Here is a 22,487-nt window from a genome sequence, read left to right on the forward strand (position 1 = left end):
TACATAAACATATCGGGCTTACCAACTACCCAGGTGAGTGTCTTGATCACTTCCCTTGCCTTGTATTTCTACCAGGTTACACAAACTGCAAAAGCTTGGTTTATCAAGGCAGGATGTTGAAAGCAGTGTGATGGCACTAGGAATTTCAGTCAATGCTCAACGATTTGTGTGTGGCAAAGAACATCAAATGCATGAAAAAATAAAAAATATTTCCAAAATTGCATTTGACAGATGATGAACAGGTGCCATAAGCAGTGGATACACATAAAATGTAAGCCAGCCATACCTATTTTTGTTCAGTCTTTCTGCAGCTGCTCCAGTCTGAATATTATTCGTTCATTCTCATTTCAAAAAACTTCTGCAAGGTTAGTACAGCAATTGCTGCTTTATAGTAATCCTCAACCATTTTCTGAGAGTAATTCCTTGTATTTTCTGCACTTTGTACACTGCTTATCTCTCCAGTACTTTATTCTGCTGCATTGGGTGCTTACATATGGCAACAGTCAAGCTCTAAGCTAAGCAAAGTGACAGCCAAAAGAATTACAGCATCAGGAATAGGATATACAGATGTGGTTAGGATTTCACCAGTCTTCAGGTAACATTATTACTTTGCAATGTTTCATTATCTCTCATAAAAATATCTCCAAATATTTTTTAAAAAAAGTTAATTTTAGATTTCAAACATTTTCCTATAAATACAGTAGAATTAACTAAATTCAGGATACTTCCCTTGGACCCTGTGAAAATAAGAAACATCAGGGATCTTCTCCACTGTGTATGGTCTCACAGACTTTGATCAAATCCATTCTGACCTTCACTTCATTAAAGTATTGACGGAGATTATTCAGCCTCTCAGAGGGTATCACAGAAGAATCCCTCATTATAGTGCCTTGCACATGTAAAATGACATTCACAGCTCCACAAAAGGAATCACGAGTTGAATAACCCTACAGTGCTTCCTAGACAGTGAAAGCACTCGAGCCCTTGAAAGTGCACAGGCTTACAAGAAGCACATTTAATTACTTTAATAACTAGCCTGTTCCTCTAACTAACACAGTATGCATAGCTGTAGGCAAGGCAGAAGTTAATGGTACAGTACTGAGGCAAACGTTTCCTACCTGACATGAGTCACCAGCGTACTCGGGAGGGCAGGAGCAAGTCTCTACACTGTATGCAATGCTGCCGCTTCCTGTGCTGGTGGCTTCCTCCAGCCCAACCTCACCAAGCGTCAGTCGCTGAGTCTCCGTGAAGTAAAGGCCTCTGATGTGTAAGCCATCCAGTCTGGACAGGATTATCATCAGTTCTTCTCTGGATACAGGGTTATGGCTGCTGGCATGCCTGAAGTTTCCCTGTCCATTAAGGGTACAAAATGAGCACAGCCCTGCAGCTTCTTTAAAGCAGCACCTGCAAAGAAGACTGGAGGACAGGAAAAGGGAGAAAAGACCCATGGAACAGACCCAGATAGTGCCAATTGGTGTGGAGTGAAATAGAGGCCAGGAAAATAAACATAGGATGGGCGGAAAAAAGAACAATGAGCATAAAAAGGGATGTAGCCTTTCTTTGCAAGGAATGTATGGCTTTGAGGTATTGAGAAGTGAGACATCCTGTAGGTTCTTTATCAGTCATCCAAATTTTTTTGAGGTATCACCCACCAAACCATAATGGGGTGGAGGAAAATGCTTTTATTTCTAAGAGTCAGTGACGTCCTAGAAAGCCAGTCTTTCAAGGGTGCCTTCACATGCTTTCTTGCTGCTAATAGACACAGCATTACTGAAAGTGCAATCTAGTTTGGAGAAACATCTTTTTTTCCCCTGTGTGAGACAGAAATAAATAACCCACTTTGACTTTCTGAGCCCAGATTTAAGGTAGGAATAATCCCTGATAAATTCACCTACCTGAATGTTGGACACCCATTCTATATTAGGTACCTGGACACCAAGGAAAACAGAAAACAGCTCATTCCATCCCCATTAAGTACAGTCTGGGGCTGCAATGAATCACCTTCCATTGATGACTGATTCAGTATTACTCCACTGGCCCTGGAGGGAGTGCTAAGGGCTAAACTGGGCAAGATGGCTAGCTCATAGGTGCTAAATTTAGGTGGAATGAACCAGAACCCAGCTTCAATGTGGTAGTAGAAAGAGAGAAAAAATGTTCATATTTAAGGTCTACAGTATTTAAATTTATATTCATTACCAAGTATTTGGTATTTTAGCACATATCACCTGTGAATTTTTTATCTGTCACTGGGAAGAAAAGAGAAGGCCATTCCCTTTTCAGTTCTTACCTCAACCAGCTGCACACGGCTGTAATATTGACGGTCAGGCAGTGGGTTGTTGGGATCCATAAAAACAACTTCCATTTGGTGACCCTATGTAAGAATGAGGATGTAACATTGCAGTTTCACTACTTGTTATGGTAAAGTGTTCAGATGCAATAAAATTTGGTGAAGCACATTAACCCTGTTCTTTGGGGGATAAAAGCTAAGTAATACTAGGAAAACTGTATGTCATGTTGTCAGCAAGGTTCTAGTGTCAGCAAGGTTTTCACTGCTTTTGCCCATGAACAACGTTGCTTTCAAGTAAAACACAAAGAGAATCAAACTAATGCTGATCAATTTTCACAGGAACTAGTTTACTTTTGAGTAAAAATGTTTTTGCATTTTCAAACACTCTGCTTTGCATCCTAGTGCACAAGTAACTATGTATATTCCTGTAGTACTTTGTGAAGAATGTTTCCCAATAGAAATCCTGAAATACTGAAATACCATTTCTGATGGTCTAAGGAAACAAAACCACCCCCTTGAAATTTCAACAAATAGTCAAAGATTTCAATTTTGGCCAAAAACTGGTTAAAAAATTGTTAACCTAAAATGCATTTTTATTTCAGTCCCTTGAAGCCTTATAATTATGCTTAATTTTATGCTGAAGAAAATTCTCACAGAAAATGAGATTAATCACACATGGAATCCAGGGCATCTTTTGCAGAGATGAGGCCATACTTGTTGGCAAGTGTGCAAGGCACTAATTAATTTTTTTCCACAGGTGCATTTTACAGAGAAAATCCTATTTTATCTTTGTATTTGCTCTCAAATCAATTATGCTTAATAATATGTTACTTTGGCAACAGAGGCAGATGTGTGGATGGCTTTGAGCAAAACACAGTAAAATCATTTTTATAGAAAAATAGCAAGTTGCTTTTAAAGTTAAGCCCACTACACGAGCAAAATTTGCCATAGCTGTCAGATAACATAAAAATCATGGTATTGGTGTTGCTTAAAAGAAAAAATAGTATTTCAAAACTTACTGTTAGTCGTATATCAGGTCTCTTATGCAGAAGAATCATGCCCTCACTAGGTAAGCCAAAAGATTTCACTTGGTAACTTAGGAAGCCTCCATATGAAGAAAGCTGTAGTAAAATGCACAAGAACAGAGACACTTTACTGCACTGTTGCTTGATATTAATGTAACTTTGTAGTTCAGTTTACCACCACTGTAAATAAAATATTTATTCTTTTTTATTTAAGAAAAAATATGAAAAGAGTGTTGCTTGGAAGAAATTACTTTCTGTTTTGTTACTGTACATAACTGTTGTAACTTTTTGAGCAGATTCCGTTCTCTGAAAAACTACTTGCATCATGAGGTTCTTTTTCATACCCGGGTTCACACCATGTGTGCCATGGAGAAATCACATGTTCACATGAACATTGTTCTTCCCCTGATCATACAAAACAGATTTGGTGCATTAAGAGCAGACATCAGATTGACACTGAAAGTGCTAGTGAACCCCATGAACAGCTGTGGATTAAAAGAAGTCACACTAAGAATGTTTAAAGTTGGGTTTCACAGGCCAGTATTTTCTAAACTTACTGCAAACATGAATCTTTGCTCCTCCTTCTGGAGGACAGGACTTCTACTGGTGTCAGTTCTGTTGTAAGTCGGCCAGTGCTGTAGGCTGAACTGAAACCACACTTCTTTTGGCTCAGACAGGTGACCAGAGGTGGCCTCAAACCCAATCAAATCCATACACTGCTGCCCAGAACAGACACAGGCAAGTATGTTTGAATCATCTGACAAACAGCTTCCCTGGGTGCTGTATGAGTGACTCAAAATACATTGAAAGGAAAGGAAGCTCCAGACACAGCCTAGATAGTTTTTGTTCCAAGAAGAGCCTATAAGGAAGGTTTGTGGGTAACTAGGGGAAATCAGACGTTTTTGGCATGGATGTACTATTTTGTTTTGCACTCCTTGTCATTTGCTGTTATGTTTGATTTTGACATGGGGGAAGAACTGCTTTGTCAGGTTTTGCTGTTCTTCAGGTAAGTACCAGCCTTCAATCTACCCCTTTCCAAATACTTCAATGAATTACACACAACATACTGACATCTCAATACTAAATTTGTTCCTTGGATCACAGGGATGTAATTAATGTGAACTGCATTTTCAAAAGCATCACTTGGAACATTGGCTATATTTTGCCAACACAATCAAACCACCCTGTATAAATGGTTTTTTTTAGGAAAAAAATCCAAATATGCAAAATTGTTTCTCAGTGACTATTTTAATGAGAAAATATTTGCATTATAAACTATTGGGGTACGTCACGCATTACCATTTATAGGGGCACCATTTATTGGGGTCCCCTTGTCCTGGGCAAGGGGGCAGCATGAATGACAGTCAGAAGAGCTCAGGCACAGCAGGCATCAGAAGGCTTGATCAGAAGGCTCACAAGAGTTTATTCAAGATAGTTTCATAGACATTTCATAGTAGTAGTAGTAGTAGAAGTAGTCATTCCTAGTTGTAGTAGTAGATGTTCTATTCTCAGTAACATCCACACCTTTTATATCCTCTCACATCCAATATGTGATGACATTATTGGGTAGCCCATTCACCTCACATTCACCAAAGCATCTCATTGGTTACAAGACATCACACATACTCCAGGTAGCTCTCTTCTCTTTAAGGGAGAATTCTAAACTGCTTTCCTTAAGGGATGCACTCACAGTCACAACTACTCTGCATTCCAGATGTATAGTATTTATTTTCTGACCTTAAGAGTTGTCTATTAAATAGAATGTTAAAATATAGAAGAGCAGAAAATGGGGACAATGTGATCTAAATTTCTCAATGACTCTTAGTTTCTGCACTGCTATAGATTTTACATTTGATTCCCTTTTAACTTTGTAAACAAAAGACAGAGATAGGAAAGAAAATGTACTTTGCTAAATATAAATGTTCCAGTGGAACTAGTTAAAAGGTTTAAGATAATGGAAAACAGTATTTATACCCTCATCATACTGAAAAATGTCTGACATGCTTTTTCACATTTTCAGAAAAAGATGCTATCCCTGGAAGCAGTCCAAAACCTGACATTTTCAAAATAGAGTAACTTGAATAACTGATAAATTTATGAGCTTATAAACTAACAAGTAGATAGCATCTTGGGGGGACTTTCATTACTGCAGTATTGCTTGTGCTAAAATATACACTAACACACTGTATTGCAAAAGCAGGACCCAAATTAGAAGTATTGTATTTACAGTGTTGTCATTGCAAATGAAAGTCATGGCAGGCCTAAGTAGACACCGTGAAAAGCAACATAAAACGCATAGCACTGATCTTAATAGCTGTGTTTAAAAAGGGTTATTGCCTGCTTTATATCTTACTATGGGAACAACAGAAGTCCTTTTGCTTCAACCCTGTAGGTGATAATGTATGCTTTAACATGGAATTTCTTTCAAAAATAATTTGTAGGCATTGAAATAAGAACCTCTATAACATTAACAAAAAACACCCTAAATAAACATACTGTTCAGCTGAGATATGGACCTCTGAGCATAGGAGAGCAGGATGACAAATACTGCTCTAGTTTTTAAAATGAGGACCAAGAGGAATTTCAAAATTCCACCATCTTTAATGCTCTGGTGTCTATCCCATTTGTGTTCTCCTGTACGTAGGATTGCATCTGAAAAGCCTGTGTGTCCTGCAACTGGCTAATAACTATTGACACTGCCAGAGTTCCAAAGAGGAAGAACCTGGGGCTCCAAGTCTGCAAGTCACCATTAGCAAAGTCCCCCTTGTCACAGTGATCCTTGGGCTGAGATGCTGTTGGTATTAATTGTGAGAACAAGACTGCTTCCATGGATGAGTCAACAGAGCAGCAAGCAGTTCAAAGAACACAAAAGTTAGAAAACCAGTTGTTGCTCTTCCCAAGCAATACATCAAACGCAAAAGGTTGGGGGGTTTTGTGTGCCACTGAGCACATAATGACCTTTTATTCTTTTGGAAATCTACCCAGAACAGAATCTAAAGAATCTAAGGGATTGGCAAGCTCTATGTGTTCTGGGTTTCAGAGCAGGCACGTTGGCAAGCTCTATGTGTTCTGTGTTCCAGAAAAACAGCTGAAGGTAGCAGCTCCCTGAACCACAGCTTCTGAGGATACTGTTCACATAAAGACCTCTCTGGCACTGAGCAACATGATTAATTCTGTGTAATTGGTTATAATTTTAACTGTACTCAGAAATAAAATGTTGTGATTCCTGGTATGAAAGGTAAGAGAGACAAGAGTCTTGTGAGGGAAGAGAAAGAAACATATCTAAGAAACAGACTTTTTTATCAACAATGCTGGCAAAAAATTATTTCTGTTATTAAAACAGATGATTTAGGTGGTAGTTACCTTCTCTCCCAGGTAGGACGGTGGGGCTTTCCAATACAAATTATGCACAGAAGCAGGCAATTCTTGAACATCAGCCACTACACTATTACTGACTGGATTGAAAGTGACTGGAATGTCAATATTTTCATCCACTGCCTCCAAGCGCCAGTTTCTCATGTCAACAAACTAATGAAAAATACATAAAGGAAATAAGTTTCTCTCATCCTTTATTAAACTTGACCAGCACCAAGTAATGAGAAGAAAATATTTAGCCTCTGTAATTCCCCTACCATGAAATCCAATCGTTTCAGAGCTAGCCTAAAGTCTTCGTGCAGTGGATATTGTGTGGACCTCAAAAGAGAGAATAATGGGACAGCTGTGCCAAAGCTACTTGGGATGCAGGCATTTGGTTTGTCATCTGCAAACTAAATTCTGTCTTCAGTCTCATGAAGACATACCCTTCTGGAGGTGATTAGGAATTGTGTACATAAACCAAAGAACTTAACTTGGAAGTGCTTTTTTAAGTCCATTTCAAAATCAAACCCAGGACACTAACCTGAAAGACAGAGTTTGGACTGGTTGTGGTAGGTACAAGGCATGAGGGAGGGGACATGGCATGATATTTTGGAGAGGCAGGCAATGTAGCCTAATATTTTTGCTCTTTAATGCACATTTTATGTTTATGGTTGTTGTTTCATGAAAGACCATGCATCTTTTTATTTATAATTATACTGGGAGAAAGAACACATAATGAATATGTACCAGAACAAGCTCTGTGGTGTGTTGCCCTTGGCTGGCCAGAGCAATAGAACAAAAGGAAAAACATGTTTCCAGAAACAATTTTTGGTGCGGACAAGTAATCACTAGAGGAAATTTTCCTAAAGCAAATGGAAGTTTGCTACTGACTTAACTGAAGCCAAATTTTTATCCTTTGCTTGTAAAGAGTAAAGAACCACAATCTGGATTGCATCTAGTCTATGTCCAAACCTTCACCAAACTCCTCATCCATGATTATAGCTCTGCTTATCTCTTTTTCTTCCTCTTGCATTGCTTCAAGCAGTTGTTGCTTTTTTTTCATTCTTACCATTCACTTATGCTACTAAAAGTCTATCTTCACTTCTCACACTTGGTGTCACGTGTCTTTTATAGAGAGGAAAGTATGGCAATTTTTACAAGCTCTGTAGAATCTGTCACTCATTTTTTAAGTTTAAAAATGTATCTATGACATAGACATATAAAATGATAAAAGCATCTTCAAGGAGATCATTGACTTTAATGACGACTTAGAATTTGATGACAAAGCAAGCAAAATAAAGGCCAGCTCAACTTCCTCCAACTAGAGATTTCCAAGCAAACAGGTTAAAAGGGCCATTTTTACTGAAAGGCACCTTCAGACTACATCTAAGTCTTAAGAAAGCTGCACTAAATTTGAACTATTGCTTGGAGAATATTTCTTATCCTTAGAAATGTACTTCACTGCATAAATGTAGGTGCATGATAGAAAATAAATAAACCTATTGGACACACCTTGGTTCTACGATGGTTTGTGCTGCGACAGTTGCTGGTTGCCCCAAAACAAAAGCAAGAGGTACATCCCCTGGGATTGGAAGGGTCCAGATAAAAGGATCCTGGTCGGCAAGTATCACAGGCTGCACCTTGAACATTTTCCTGTTAAGGCATAGTTCAAAGAAATCTCAGTGATTTCCTTTTGGTTTTGGTGAGGTATTTATATAAATGAAAGAAAATATGAATGAAATTGTGTGATTTTCTAAACAGACCATGATCCAAATGCAAACAAAACTGTCTTGAAAACTATCTTATGAGTTGTCTTTTGAGTTTATAAAGTGAACCACTGATTAAGAAATATTAGTCAGAGACAGCTGGTAACTTCTCTGCCAAAACCCTCCCGCTGGCTTTTACAAACCTACAATATAAAAGGTCACCAGTGAAAATTCACATTTATCACATTTAATTATGCAGATGAGAACAAAAGAAGATATCCTGGCTATAAATGATGTGGTAAAATGTCAACTGGCATAATAAGGCTAAAAAAAGCATGGGACCTGGTTCACATCCAAAAGTGAAGATGCAGATGGATAAAGCAGATCTGTGCAGGGTACAGATTGCTTCAGTGAATCAATGGACATCTACTCTGAGGGTCTTTAACATCCTGCAAAAGCTCAGACCACTTGTACAACTGACAGATGTCGAAGTCATTAAAAAATGGCATCTAATGCTACCATGATAATCTGTGCACATACTGCAAGGTGTGATAGTTTTGTACAGCTGCATTTAATTTATACTAAAAACTTAATGATAAACTCACTTCATTCACCCCATTAAATATGAAACAGTTACTGATTTGCAAAAGATGCTTATGAAGGCAGAAGTAATTTGATTTATCTGACCTTGCAAAGACAAATTCCTGTCTGGGGATCGCAAACATCTGGTTCTGTTCCATCTCTGTTACAGCTACATGGCACACAGTTAGGGAAACTGTACGTTCCAGGAGCACACTGATCACACTGACGTCCTGTTATTCCTGGTTTGCATCTTTATCAACAAATACAGGGGAGAGAAGGAAGTCAATAGGGGAAGAAAGAATGGAGCAAGGAACAGAAGATTAAAACAACAGGCAGGTGGATCTTTGAAGTGATTGCACAGCTATGACACAACTTTATGATTTCCACAGAGAAAAAGCAGTGGGTTAGTGTTGTTCTCAAACTTGAATAGTGTGACATTTTAAATGGCCCTGGAACTGACCACAAACAGATTTGATGTTGAAGGATAAAAATGCTCACAACAGAGTTAGACTTCTGCAGCTGTGCAGTGCTTGCACTGCAGAACCTCTCTCTCTGTACACCAAGGTGTAAAACAGGGTTGCTGGATATAGGTAGGCAGAGCTGCAAAATTTATGGCTGGATGCAAAGCATGCACCTGCCAACCAAAAGAATTGTGAGCATACAATTAATTTCAGAGACTTCAACCTTCCACAAAGCTGGGGTTAGCTTCCAATTGTTCACAATGGATAAAAATCCAGTTTGCTCACAGTGAAGGCTGAATGCATTGAATTTCCTATACCCCCTCCATATAACTGAAAAGAATGGTGAAGAAAACCACTCATGACATGCTTGTAATGCACATAACCCAAACTTACTTGCATTGCCCATTAGTTTGTTCACATTCTGGGCTTGACGCATCAATGACTCCTCTTTCGGAGCAGTTGCAGCTCTTGCAGCCAGCAAGGGGGTGGTAGCTGAAGTGATGTTTCTCACACACTTCACATTTTGGTTTCACAGTTCGTGGAGGGCAAGTGCATTTACCAGTCACATCATCACAAAGGTGCTGCCCACAGTTGCATACTAGGTCAAGGAAGATGTTCTACAAATCAATCACATCTCATCTTACAAGTATCAACTCTTGTTGAACTTGCATATGAAACAAACACACACAACCTTTATGTATAGAGGACATAACTCTTTTCTCTCTCTCACTAGTTTAAACCTCAGGGTCATAGAAACCAACTACGTGACTACAGTATTGTCAAAGAGCAGGTTTAGTGCTTGGCTCTTTTCCATGGATTGGTTGCTTAAGTTCACCACAGGCATTATTAATCACTTGCCAAAACTTACAAGGATTAAAAGACAAGGAGTTTTGGTGTTAATGGTTATCATTTTTATAAAACACTGTTTATAAACATCAAGTATAATATGTGGGAAGGCAGCTGAGGACTGTTGGTGTAATCTATAGATCGGCTGATGTTATTAACATCAGAACATGAGGAATTAGGAATACTGTGTCTCTGATTATCTATGGAAAAAATTGAAGGTACAAAATGGGATTAAAAATAATAACTTGGAAATAATGTAGCAGTCAGTGTGGGGAAAAATCTGTTTCACTGAAATAGTGACAATACGGATTTGAACCAGTTTAGGTGTAAGCCTACTACACCTGGAAAGACAACACATGCAAAGCCACACTTCATTGTGAACTAGGTGCACTTTAAGGGAATGCAGTTACTTCTGCCTTAAACTGAAAGCTACACTATGGTAAAGCTAAGATGGCTCAACCAGCCTTTCACAGGATCAAGCCCTACACACTAAATAGAGGCTGTGGCACATCTGCAGTAAATTCAGAGGATTAAATAAAAGGTCATTCCAGGTGATAAACAAGACTGAGCATGTACTTACACTTGCAAAATGGGAATCCATAGTAGCCAGTTTGGCATCGGTTGCACTGACGACCAATGACATTAGGTCTGCAAATACACTGTCCTCCCAGGGGGCTGCACATAGGGCTCATGGCACCTGCACTGTGGCAATTACATGGCAGGGCTCCATTGTTGTAGAAAGCCACTAGTGACCTTACAGAGTCCTTACAGAAGGCCGATGTTCTTTCTGGGCTATTTAAATTGAAATATAAATCATATAAGTACTGGCACATGGGAATTGTTATGAGAGTACTTCGCAGCAGTTCAGTAAATGAGGGTCCTGCCTTTCACACAGTTTGACATAAGAATGGCATCCGTACACGTGCAAGGATATACCTTAATTAAATTAGTGGTGAATGGTTTTAACATGCAAGTAAAAGATTTTTTCAAAGCAAGTGCGTGTATTAGTTATATCAGTTCAGACATGCCAAGCAAAACACCAAATACCAAAGATGGAAATACCAAAGACAGAAAGATGACACAGATTTTCCTCTTTTGTACTGTGAGCAATAAAGCTCTACCTTTACATTGCATTTGCAATAGAAAGTCATGGAAAATGACTCATGGAAATTTAATGGGCCAGCATAAGCCATTAAAAGCATTTTAATGTAGCACAATGAGGGGCATTGTATACATCTCCTTAATACAGAGTAAAAGCAATATTACTCTCATCTTGTTGTCAATGTTCAGTTTTTGAGAAAGTGATGCTTACTCAATATAAAAACTGTTTCCTCCACATTGGCTGATAAAATCAAATGATTTGTCCACTGTCTTGTTGTCAAGCATTTTGTAACTGTAGGTGTCTGCTGGAACAACTAAGATACTTTCCTTAAAACAACAAGAAAGCTAAATTGTACATTTCAGAGGAAAACAAAAAGACACAAACTAAGGCATTTATATATGTAAATGTTGCTTCATTATACAGTCTGGATTTTCTCGAAACCTGTAATATTTTAACAAAAAAAAAAAAGGAAAATATATTTCCCATGTTCCTCTCGAAGTTTTGAAACTACAAGTAGCATACAATAAAAACAGTGCATAATGTCTTAAAAATTAAAAATAGAACCAAAGCAGTGCAAAAAATCCTAAAGATTGGAAACCCAACATTAAAACAAATTATCCTTTTTGGCTTTCATCTTTGCATCTATCTCTAAATGAATGGTGAAACTGAGACTAGCATTTTCAAGTACATTTATGTAATAAACGTACCAGAACTAGCATTCTTCCATCTGGTATCATCACTGTAACAGAGACCTTGGGTTCAGAAATGTCAAGCTCAACCTGGTTTTCTGCAATCACTTGATCCCGACAGCCAGACACATGAGGGCAGAATGAAGCATTGAAGGTACCTTGAAGAAAAAAAGTACTGGGGTTGTATGGAAAGGTTTTGGTTGCAGAGGGCTATTGGGGTGCGTTCTATGAAAACATGTCAGAAGCTTCCCCCATGTCCAACAGCCAATTCCAGTCAGCTCCAAGACAGACCCACCACTTTGCAAGTCCGAGGCTGACCACTGCAGCACCTCTGGGATAACACATTTTAGAAAGGGAAATATAAACCTATACGATGGCAACTACAGCCAGAGAGAGGAGTGAGAACATGTGAGAGAAGCAACTCTTCAGACACCAAAGGCAGTGAAGAAGGGGGAGAGGATATGCTCCAGGTGCTGGAGCAGAGATTCCCCTGCAGCCATGATGAAGACAGGCAGGCTGTCCCTCTGGAGCACAGCAGAGCAGAGATCCACCCACAGCCCATGGAGGAACCCACACAGGAGCAGGTGGATGCCCAAAGGCGGCTGTGACCCTGTGGGAAGCCTGCAGTGGAGCAGGCTCTTGGCAGACCTTGTGACCCCTTGTCAAGGGACCCATGCTGGAGCAGTTAGCAAAGAACTGCAGACTATGGGAATGGCTCGCATTGAAGAAGTTGGTGGAGGACTGTCTCCCCTTGGAGGGACCCCACACTGAAGCATGGGAAGAGTGTGAGGAGCCCTCCCCTGAGGAGGAAGACACAGCAGAGGCAATATGCAAGGAATTGACTGCAGACCTTCCATGTCCCTCTGCACCACTTGGGGGAGAAGTTAGAGAAAACTGGGAGTAAAGTTGAGCCTTGGAAGAAGGGAGGGATGGAGGGGAGGTGTTTGAAGATTTGGGTTTATTTCTCATTACTCTAATTTGATTGGTAATAAATTAAGCTAATTTCACCAAGTCAAGTCTGTTTTGCCCACGATGACAATTGATGAGTGATCTTTCCCTGTCCTTATTTCCACTCACAAGCCTTTTGTCATATTTGCTCTCCTCTGTCCTTCTGAGGAAGGGAGTGACAGAGTGGCTTTGGTAGGCACCTGGTGTCCAGCCAGGGTCAAGCCAGCACAGCTTCACAAAATGCTGAGAAAGAAAAGGGGTTGGATCAAATTCAGATGCTTACCTGACCACACATGTCCTGCGTCCACATGGACTTGCACTGGGAACATCAGGTGTGCTGTCTGATAAAAATGTACCACAAATACATATCTGCCCAAGTGGGGCACTCTGCCACTCAAGGTAATCTGGTTCTGGAGAAACAAGAACAGCTCTGATATTATATTTGTTTTGTGAAATATTCTTGGGTTTATAAGCTGTACTCAGTGCCACCTACCTGCAGTGAAAGAGATGGGGCTTAGCATGTTTTAGCAAGTTAAATATCTTGAAAAAACGTGGCATTACAATTGCATGCTCTGTTTGCATGCCAAACACATCTAACATTCTTCTGTAGTCTGTGAGACTACTTCATAGTTTAGAAAGAAGCTGTTTTTTTTTCTTTCTGTATATTGTCTCTGTGGCTTATTCAGTCTGCAACATTATGATCATATCACACCATGCAGTTTTGATTTCTCTTAAGGTGTTTCATCTATTTAACTTTACTAATATCATACTTTGTGACTTACAAAACAAAGTTTTCAGAATATAAGATACCTGTAGTGGTGTCAAGGTGACTCCCTTAACTGAATCAGCAGGTAAAGGGTAACTGAGTGGATCATATAGCACGTTCTTCTGTACTTCAGAGATTTTCCCATCTTTGAATGCATCCAAAACCAAAGCTGCTGGTGGAGTTTCATGAACTGAGGGGATGCATGTTGCACTAAACACAGAATTACAGTAATTATTCTTGGGGCCATGAGAATTTCTTAAGCATCATCACAGGAAGAACTGTTGTCTCAGAAAAGTCAATATATTAGACTGCATTACAATTAACAATGCAGTAATAATCCCTGTTTCTATTTGGATTCTATGTAAATGATCAGAAAGTAATTGAAAACAAGAAACACAGATTTAACTTATAAAGAGGAAAGTGCACATTAACTGATCTTATTTACTCAAAATTTCCCTAACTTAAAGTCTCAATGGAAAGAGTTAAGGAAGAGGAAACTTAAGGGAACAAGACTGTTAAAAATTAAATACATTTTAGTTAATCCAGTTAGTTCCATTCACCAGAATCTGTACTAATATTGAATTCTCAGTTCCATAAATATTTACATAGGTGTATCCTTTAAACATGCAAGTTTTCCCCCTGAAGTCAATGGGACTACTTAAATACTTAGAAGTTAAGTATACACTCAAATATTTGTAGAATTGGAGCCAAAATAAATAACAGTACCCCTTGAAGCATTCATTGACTGCTATATTTAACTATTTCTCCCTTGGCATATTTATTTCTGAAGAACTTGATTGAGAGAAGTTTCCAAGACTGCAGGACAAAATGTTTTCGGGGGTTTTCCTGATGGCATTTGTTCACTTCTCCTTAAGTACTCAACAGACAATGATTAAGCCTTGCTCATGACAGGCCCAGAACAGGAATTCAGGGCCAGAACTGAGAAGTATTTGCCAGGCCTGTGTGGGAAATCATGTGTAGCATCCACTTATTATACTGTTAGACAAGACTCTACCTCTTTCAACTTGGTGAACTTAAACACTTTCAGGAAAACAAAAATGCTTGCCAGATAATAACAATATAAACATAGAGTATACTATGCAAATACAACAAAATTAAAAAACAAAACAACACAAAACCAAAGTAGAGTGCAAGTTTATACATCAGCTTTATTGTTAATTGTGTTTTTCACCCAGCCTCTTCCCTCTGTTTTACTCAGAATATAAATGCCTGGATTCACAAAATACCTTTGGCACAAGGACAAGTATCTTCAGTCTTGGAAAGCTGCTCTCAGCGGTAACACTGAGTTACAGCTGTGATTCAATGCTATGCATGCATGCAAGTCAAGCACAGTCACATGCTTTTATCCAATTTACTATCCAGATTTTTTTGTTTTCTGTTTCAACTCAAGTGTTGTATTAGAAGCTAGAATCTGGAAAACTATTAGACAGTCACAACTCTTTCCACCTCTGAAGTCCTGCAAATGACATTTTTACTCTGAGGCCCTTCCCACTGCCAGAGCAGTAGGAAGAAAGCCTTAAGAGTAGCATCACAAGGGACACTCCAGGGAGCACAACAGGCACTGAGATGTGGAACTCCCTAATTTGGAAGCTGTAGTGATAGTTCTGATCTGTTCAAAAAAATAAAAGATGGAGAGGAGAAAAGCTTCAACAGGACACAGTAAATGCTCTGGGGAACCCAAACCTGACCACTTGGAAAGTGAGGGTTCAGGTTCAGATCTTCACAGCAAGAGAAGAGTCATCTGCCTGGATCAACCAAGCAGCATATGAGTCCTCTAATTACTGGCCCTATAAAGTATAATGGAGAAAAAGGATCACCTGGCTTTGCTATGTGGAGTGAATGATGAGGGCACATCTACTCTAGGGGCCCCATGATGAGATGGACAAGGGAGTGGCTTGTTTGTGAAGTGGGGGTTTACATGTTGAATAATTTGATGCTGTGAAGTTGAGCTGGTGGATTTGTGCCTGAAAGGGCAATCACATCCCCTACTTAATGACAAAGCTGAAAACTCCACATGGAACAGTAAGCATTTTAGGCCACAAAATTATCAGTTTCTCCAGCTCTGACAACTATCATGCTGGATGGTGTGTGAAAGATGTATAGTTCCTAACACATCAGCACTTATTATTTCAGATAGGCCAGGAAGAGGCTGGTATTAAGAAAACACTGTAGAAAGACTGTCAAGGCTCAGACTAGCACTTCAGCTTTTTTACAAATACTACTTTGCAAAAGTGGCCAACAAATCACCTGTGAGTCGGCAAGCAAAGGAAATAAAATACCAATTAGTCCTCCTTTCAAGGTCATCCTTAGGCAATAGAAAGGGTAAAACCAAGCAAGTTACCTTCCATCACGGGTACTTCTGTAAGTAGCTATGCACTGTACTTTAGGATCCACATATTCTGGAGAAAATTCTTCAGCTGATATAATACAAACCTTGTGCTGAAAAACAAGCACAAAGTACAATTAACAGTTCATATCATAAATTACAGGGCTAGGCCTGAATAGGAAAGATGAAGCCTAATTTTAGCATGGGAAGATCTGACCCCAAAGCCATGTTCTGTTACGGACCTCCCACAAGATTGTGCATCCTTTACCTCCGCATCCCTTTACCTCCACGCACCTCAGTGCCCTAGGGTTAAATAGCATTTTTCTGTCCTTTTCAAGGAAGGCTGTTCAGAAGTTAAGTAATTAAAATGCGTGTGTGGCAGTGGGAAAGAGAGACAATCAACTCATAGGGTGAGAAGCTGGTGAAATAAGAAACAACCAAATCCAATGAATAGAACAAAAAACTTCCTTTTATTCAGCGCTGGGAACACGGGGAGTAACCTCACCAAAGAAATATTCAATGAGACTTCTGTGTTTTCAGGTTTATACACTTAGTTACAGTGGAAACCCCCTGCCCAAAGTTAAGCAGTACATTTTGAGTGACTCTTAACAGCTCTAATGGGCTGCTCTTAACTTTGCAGCTCTATATTTCCTTTTAACTAAGCAATGTTAGAGCTTCAGGCCTCTAACCTATACAAGTTTTCTGATTTATTTCTTACAGCTCAGCCTCTAATCTAAACAGGGGTTTTGGTTCATTTCCTTAAGTTCATCTTACAGTCACAGGGTTAAATTTCTCTTTGTCTAAAGCTATGCATGGTTAAGATAACTGACAAGCTTAGGTACAAGCTAAAATAAAAAATTAATATAAAATACAAAGTTAGCACAGGTCTGATTAAAAATTTGTAAAGACCATTGTGATTTTACAGAGAGGAGACAAAATCCATTTTATTGAGGGGTCCCTGTATCACTAGACAAGGAACATTACAGAGGTTGGAGGGAAAAGCCCTCACCTGTGGTGTTAAGAGATTTTGAACCCTGGGGGAATTCCCAGACTTTCTCAAATGCTGGCACAAACTCTTGCTTGCACTAAGTCCATATGAGTGAGTTTCAATGACACCAGGATTTCTCCAAATAGATTCAGAACTCATTTCAAAAGAAACAAGACCTCATCTTATCTTTTTTTTTAACTAAAACTAGACATGAACAAATGAATCTGTGGTAGTCCTGCTGTAGCTATGGTGGTAAGGACATAAAGGAAGGCTTGAGGCTAGACACAGCAGTATGCACAAATAGAATATATAACAAAATACACATGCACAATTTACAGAACTTGGGCATGAACTACTTGAAAAGAAGATCATGTCTGATAAGCAGTAAGATAGCTAGCACCAAGTATCAATGTAAATGAAAATTGCATAAGGGAAATTCAATAATATGCAAAGTGATTCAGTTTGGAAGCAGGTCCTAAGGAAGCTCAGTCTGTGTTTTAGAAGGAATGAGCAGGGACTAAAACCTTCTACAAGCTAGAGGGCTAAAAATCCCTTTTTCTGGGCAGCCAGTATTTTTCCTGTCCGGCATATAAAGACCCACAGGGCTTCAGCCCATCACAACAGAACAAGGGTAGACCCCAAAGCCTTGAACTCCATCTTATGAGTCACTAAAAAGTTAGTGCAAAATACGGTCTGAGTTCAGACAGCTTGTCCGCATCAGTGAGAGATAAAGACTATCAAGTTGACAGATGACATCAAGAACCCCATTTCCTCCTTATTTAGACCAGATATCTGAACTCCAGTGTTGTGGGTGGCTCCCCTTTGCCTCTCTGGGCTACATGACAGGGGATCACACAAGGGTCTTTTAACTCCAATGCTGCTGACACTGACTTCATGATCAGTGTCTGTACACCACAAGCTCTTATCTTCCCCCTTCTTTCTATCTGTTGCTCAGTTCAGTCTCTGACATGGGGAATTATTTCCTGTATCTCAGGAGAGTATTGAAATTTATCTTGCAGTAAGTTATTCAGAGAATTAAAACTAGAATTAAAAAATAAAATTAGAGATTCTAAGTGCAAGAGTCTTCCACATGTAGAGATACAGACTAATGTTAATGCCTAACAGACAATTGGAATGGTATTTTTTCACACTGAACACTCTCTCACGTAACGAAGAATGCATGTATCAGCTGTTAGTCCTAATAGTTCCATAAAACTACTCTCTATTATCAGCTGTGTTTGAACTCTAGATTTTAACAAACCTTGTGTTTCTAAAATGGAAGACAGAAACAACACAGGAGAAAATTCAGTGCACAGAAAAGTGTATTCCTGGTGTGACCAAAAGAGGTCAGTGAAGGCTTTTTATTCAAAATACCTAAAAGCTATATGACTAATGAATGTATTTCTTACCTGAAATAAATAAATTATTATCTGAATTTTTTAAGAGACACAGGAAACTTCCACATGGGTTTTGAGGATTTAGAAAATGTTACAGATAAGGAAAGAAAATGAAAGATTAAGTATAAAAGCTATCAGAATATTTTTCATTTAAAGTTTATTTGTAGAAGAGAAGGAGGAACTGAAATAAAGCACAAGAGAGTTGGAAAAACCCTTGCAAATAAAGGCAAAGTTCTGTTTATCTTTGAAACTGAAGTTTGCCTCAGCATATATACTCTGGGTACACATAAAGCATATCTATTCAAGTATCTATTATACATTATTTAAAGCATTACCTTATAAAATGTGAACACAGGGAGATAAATATCTCTCTTTACTCACTCAGGGAACATGTATTACAAAAAAGAAAAGAAAATGGCAACTCACCAAAAGAAAATTAATTGAAGATGCCTTAAGATGTATCTTTGTGTCTGCTAGAAGGTCATAGGCAGCAATGCGATTCCTGTCATCAACTACAACACTGCGACAAAGGAAACTAAGACAGAAAGCAGGATTAAGGATGAGCCTTCTGGTATTGCCACATTGTTTAGGCTGCCACTAGGCTTCATTGCCTGGCTCTTGGCTAGCTGCACCATTGGTACCTAGCCATCCTGCTGGAACATAACTAACCTACCTTTGGCCACTGGGGAATACACAGTATCCTCATTAGTGAGACAAAGGATTTACCATGTACAAAACACTGCTTGTCCAACCTCTGGGTTGCCCTGCCCAGAGCTGACACCTCCAGAGCTTAGCTCAGATACCCATTTGAGCAACTGGTTTAAGTAGGATGCGGACAGACAAGATACACACACATGGTATCTGCACAGCTTTCCATGCTATGTAACATGGTGTGTAACTAATACTCTGTGCCCGGACCGTGCTCCTCGAGGTTCCAGTACACACCAGCTGCTGCTTTCCAGCACTGCCATGTGCCACTGATAATGTGGATCAGCAGCTCTTGCCCACACAGAGGCAACTGTCAAGTCCTGATTTTAGGAAGGTACAGTACACTGAGGTACTCCTTGATACAAGTGAAAAAATATAGGTTTGCCCTTTATTGACTACCTTCAACCTGCTGCATTTCTTTGATAAAGACATATACAGGAAGAGTCTTGTAAAAGCCTTTGAATTCTGCCTTGTTCAGGGAGCATGATCTCTGCAACTTGCCCAAAGCTCTTTTGCTAAAGAGAAGTCATATAAGGCTCTGACTTCTTTTTTTCTTCTGTACTTCTCTTCAGGTAGGTCAACCAGCATGCCATGGGTAAGAAGCTGCAATCACCATATACCTGCTTCTTTATTTCTCCACTACAAGTCAGAGGATGTGGAATTTTCACTTGTTTCAAGCACAGATTAGAAATAAGGGCAGGTCAGGGCAAAGAACACTGAATAGTAGAAAAATATAGATCCCTGATTTGTGATTTGCCAGAAACTTGCAATGTTTACTTCTCTTACAACACTTTATTGGGAATAATCAAGCTCATAAGAAGGCCTGGCAAAATGTATTCCAGATTCTACAAGTTACTCTTATCTGCATTGCACCTCACTATGTCATTCTTGATTTACTTTTTTATCAGAAGAGACTTGTACATTCCCTGCTTAGAGAAGATGACACAGCAGTTTACTTGCAATGTGACAATTCACTTCATGCAGAATGGCCAAAGAAGGGATTTGCTGCATTGCTGCACTAAAGTAGTGATACAGTTCCTCTGTATTTTAATGAGCAAGTCCTTAATGTATCTTATGAACAAAATAATATGTTCAAAATTAGCCTATAAAATGTGTTTGGAAAAAAATTCAAATAATAAAATGAAAGATTTATAGCAGGTAGTTTGGGGCTTGAAGTGTTATACAGCAGGCTAAAATAAATAAATAAAGCATTCCCCAGCAATAACCTGACAAGGTCACTGCTTCACATAGCTCTGCTCCGTGTCACAAACATGCTGATGAAAATGATTTTTCTTACTGAGCAATTTCATCCTGAATATCCCTGCGCCTCCATTCTGCAAACATTTGGCTCTAGGGAAAAACAGATGCATGTCTGTAGTCCCCTGGCAATGGGTAGGCTCTCCCAAGGGCTCAAAATAAGCTGAAGTGCTCAAGTGTTAAAGACAATCTCAGGACAGGCAAAATCTCTTGTGCTGAAACATCTGCTGTAACCTCAACAGTCAACAAGGATAAGAAGCGTTTGGGTGAAGACCTTGCCTACAGCCTAATAGCCAGAGGATGGCTACACTCAGAATTTCAGAGACCTTCATGATTCTGCTTCAGCAAATCTTGTCAGAAACGCTTGGAATATTCTTGTAAAATCAGCTGCTACATTTTTATAGCCAAAGTCCTTCAAAAACAGTGCAAGCCACTGGAGCCAACAGTGATGCTCTTCCACTGGACTTGGAGATTAATACTTTATAAGGATTTATGGATATATATAAAAAGTAACCCTTTGCATAGGAAAACAGTTCACTGAAGCAATAGCAATATTTAATCAGCTGATTGCATGAAGAGAATTAAAAATCTGTCCAAAATCCACAGAATCATGTACTTGCTTTTAAATCACCCTACCATTTGAACAATCCACATAGTAAAATACATTCCAATATACAAAAAGTACAATTATATCCCAGAAGTTTATTTAATCATTTAGCAATTACTTCAGAAATTCTTACCTGTATTTACAACTATATATTCTCACTCTGCCTTCAGTGACAGGTCCAGGGCTATGTATTATGACCTCTGGAGTGTATAATCGATCTTCTTCATTGGCATATTCAAAAACCAGAACATAGCGACCCACTTGAGGAACATATATGGTCATCTCTAAATTGACCTGAGTCAAAATAGTTGAAAAACAAAAAAGCTGTTAAATTTTTCACTCCCTTTTCTTGCAGGAAGCTCCCATTTATTGCTCTCTGAGCCAATGGGTCAGCATTAGTCCAGGGCCAATGTCTCATCAGAATACACTCAGCAGAATGCAAGCAATGCTTATAAATAACACTTCATCCACTAATAAGAGTCAAACAAATTCAAGAAGCAGCTACCATTATAACAGTTCTAGGAAGGCTGTAAACCTTGGGAAATGAGTATATTATTTCTCTTCCCAGTAGAAAGGGAGGAAAACATTAATGATGCTAAAAAATGGTCACCAACCCTTCTAAGCTATTTTTAACAGCATATAAAAACCAAGTTTACTTCTCCACTGAAACAAATATTTCCAGGAAAACAGAATTCCTACTATGGCAGTGGTGTATATTGATTCCCTGCAATAAGGGAATGCACCTTCTCCAGCAAACAGACAAGGACACTTTCTGAAGCATCAAGATTTTCCTTTAAGTTACTTGCATAAAGTGTTTAACACAATATTTGATGCAAAATACTTCTAAATAGTTGCGTGGAAAGTGCTGTGGTTTATGCTTCAATGAACAATATAATTCTTTTCAAATTTAAACTGTTTTTTTTTCCTCAGTATTTCCTTAGGCTACAAACACAAACAGGTAAATAATTCTGTCAACAGATCCCTTGACTTCACTGCAGTTATTGATACCAGAAATTTTGCAGATGCATCAGTGATGAAGCACCAGAGCCTGTGGCATGTGAATGTTCCTGTTCCACTTGGTGTTTTTTAAAGCAATATCGAAGCACAGTAATAGAGGGCATAATCATTTTACATGTCACTATCATATACTTGCTAAAATACTTTATTTTTGCCAAACACACTTCTAGTGAACATATCTTTCTCTTTCAAAGGACCTACAGCAGTGGCATAATTGCATCTGCTTGTTTTTTAGGAAAGGAAACATTTTACATAAGTATAGCTATTTAAGAAAAGATTAATTTAGAGTGATGTATGAACACTATTTCTGCTGACAAGTCATTACGTCATTTCTTCTGAAAAAGCCAGTCTGCCTAAAGCAGAGGGATTTTTATTTAATAAAATACTTTTACCAGAG

General features: G+C 38.9%; 1 protein-coding gene across 3 annotated transcripts in view; it reads right to left on the reverse strand.

The window, feature by feature from the left end:
- Positions 1 to 22,487, reverse strand: part of LAMA3 (laminin subunit alpha 3) — a 115,315-nt gene that overhangs the window by 39,311 nt on the left and 53,517 nt on the right. For all 3 annotated transcript variants that reach the window (XM_071554662.1, XM_071554661.1, XM_071554660.1), the window contains 15 exons: positions 21,207 to 21,367; positions 18,928 to 19,036; positions 16,132 to 16,229; positions 13,814 to 13,979; positions 13,287 to 13,413; positions 12,074 to 12,213; positions 11,577 to 11,692; positions 10,845 to 11,056; positions 9,812 to 10,016; positions 9,063 to 9,207; positions 8,182 to 8,322; positions 6,676 to 6,840; positions 3,307 to 3,408; positions 2,288 to 2,371; positions 1,119 to 1,349 (listed from right to left, as the gene is read on the reverse strand). In XM_071554662.1, the coding sequence (XP_071410763.1) occupies positions 1,119 to 1,349; positions 2,288 to 2,371; positions 3,307 to 3,408; positions 6,676 to 6,840; positions 8,182 to 8,322; positions 9,063 to 9,207; positions 9,812 to 10,016; positions 10,845 to 11,056; positions 11,577 to 11,692; positions 12,074 to 12,213; positions 13,287 to 13,413; positions 13,814 to 13,979; positions 16,132 to 16,229; positions 18,928 to 19,036; positions 21,207 to 21,367 (2,202 nt within the window). The remainder of the gene's footprint in view (positions 1 to 1,118; positions 1,350 to 2,287; positions 2,372 to 3,306; positions 3,409 to 6,675; positions 6,841 to 8,181; positions 8,323 to 9,062; positions 9,208 to 9,811; positions 10,017 to 10,844; positions 11,057 to 11,576; positions 11,693 to 12,073; positions 12,214 to 13,286; positions 13,414 to 13,813; positions 13,980 to 16,131; positions 16,230 to 18,927; positions 19,037 to 21,206; positions 21,368 to 22,487) is intronic.

The sequence above is a fragment of the Pithys albifrons genome, chromosome 4 (assembly GCF_047495875.1).
Source record: "Pithys albifrons albifrons isolate INPA30051 chromosome 4, PitAlb_v1, whole genome shotgun sequence".
NCBI classification, from domain to species: domain Eukaryota; kingdom Metazoa; phylum Chordata; class Aves; order Passeriformes; family Thamnophilidae; genus Pithys; species Pithys albifrons.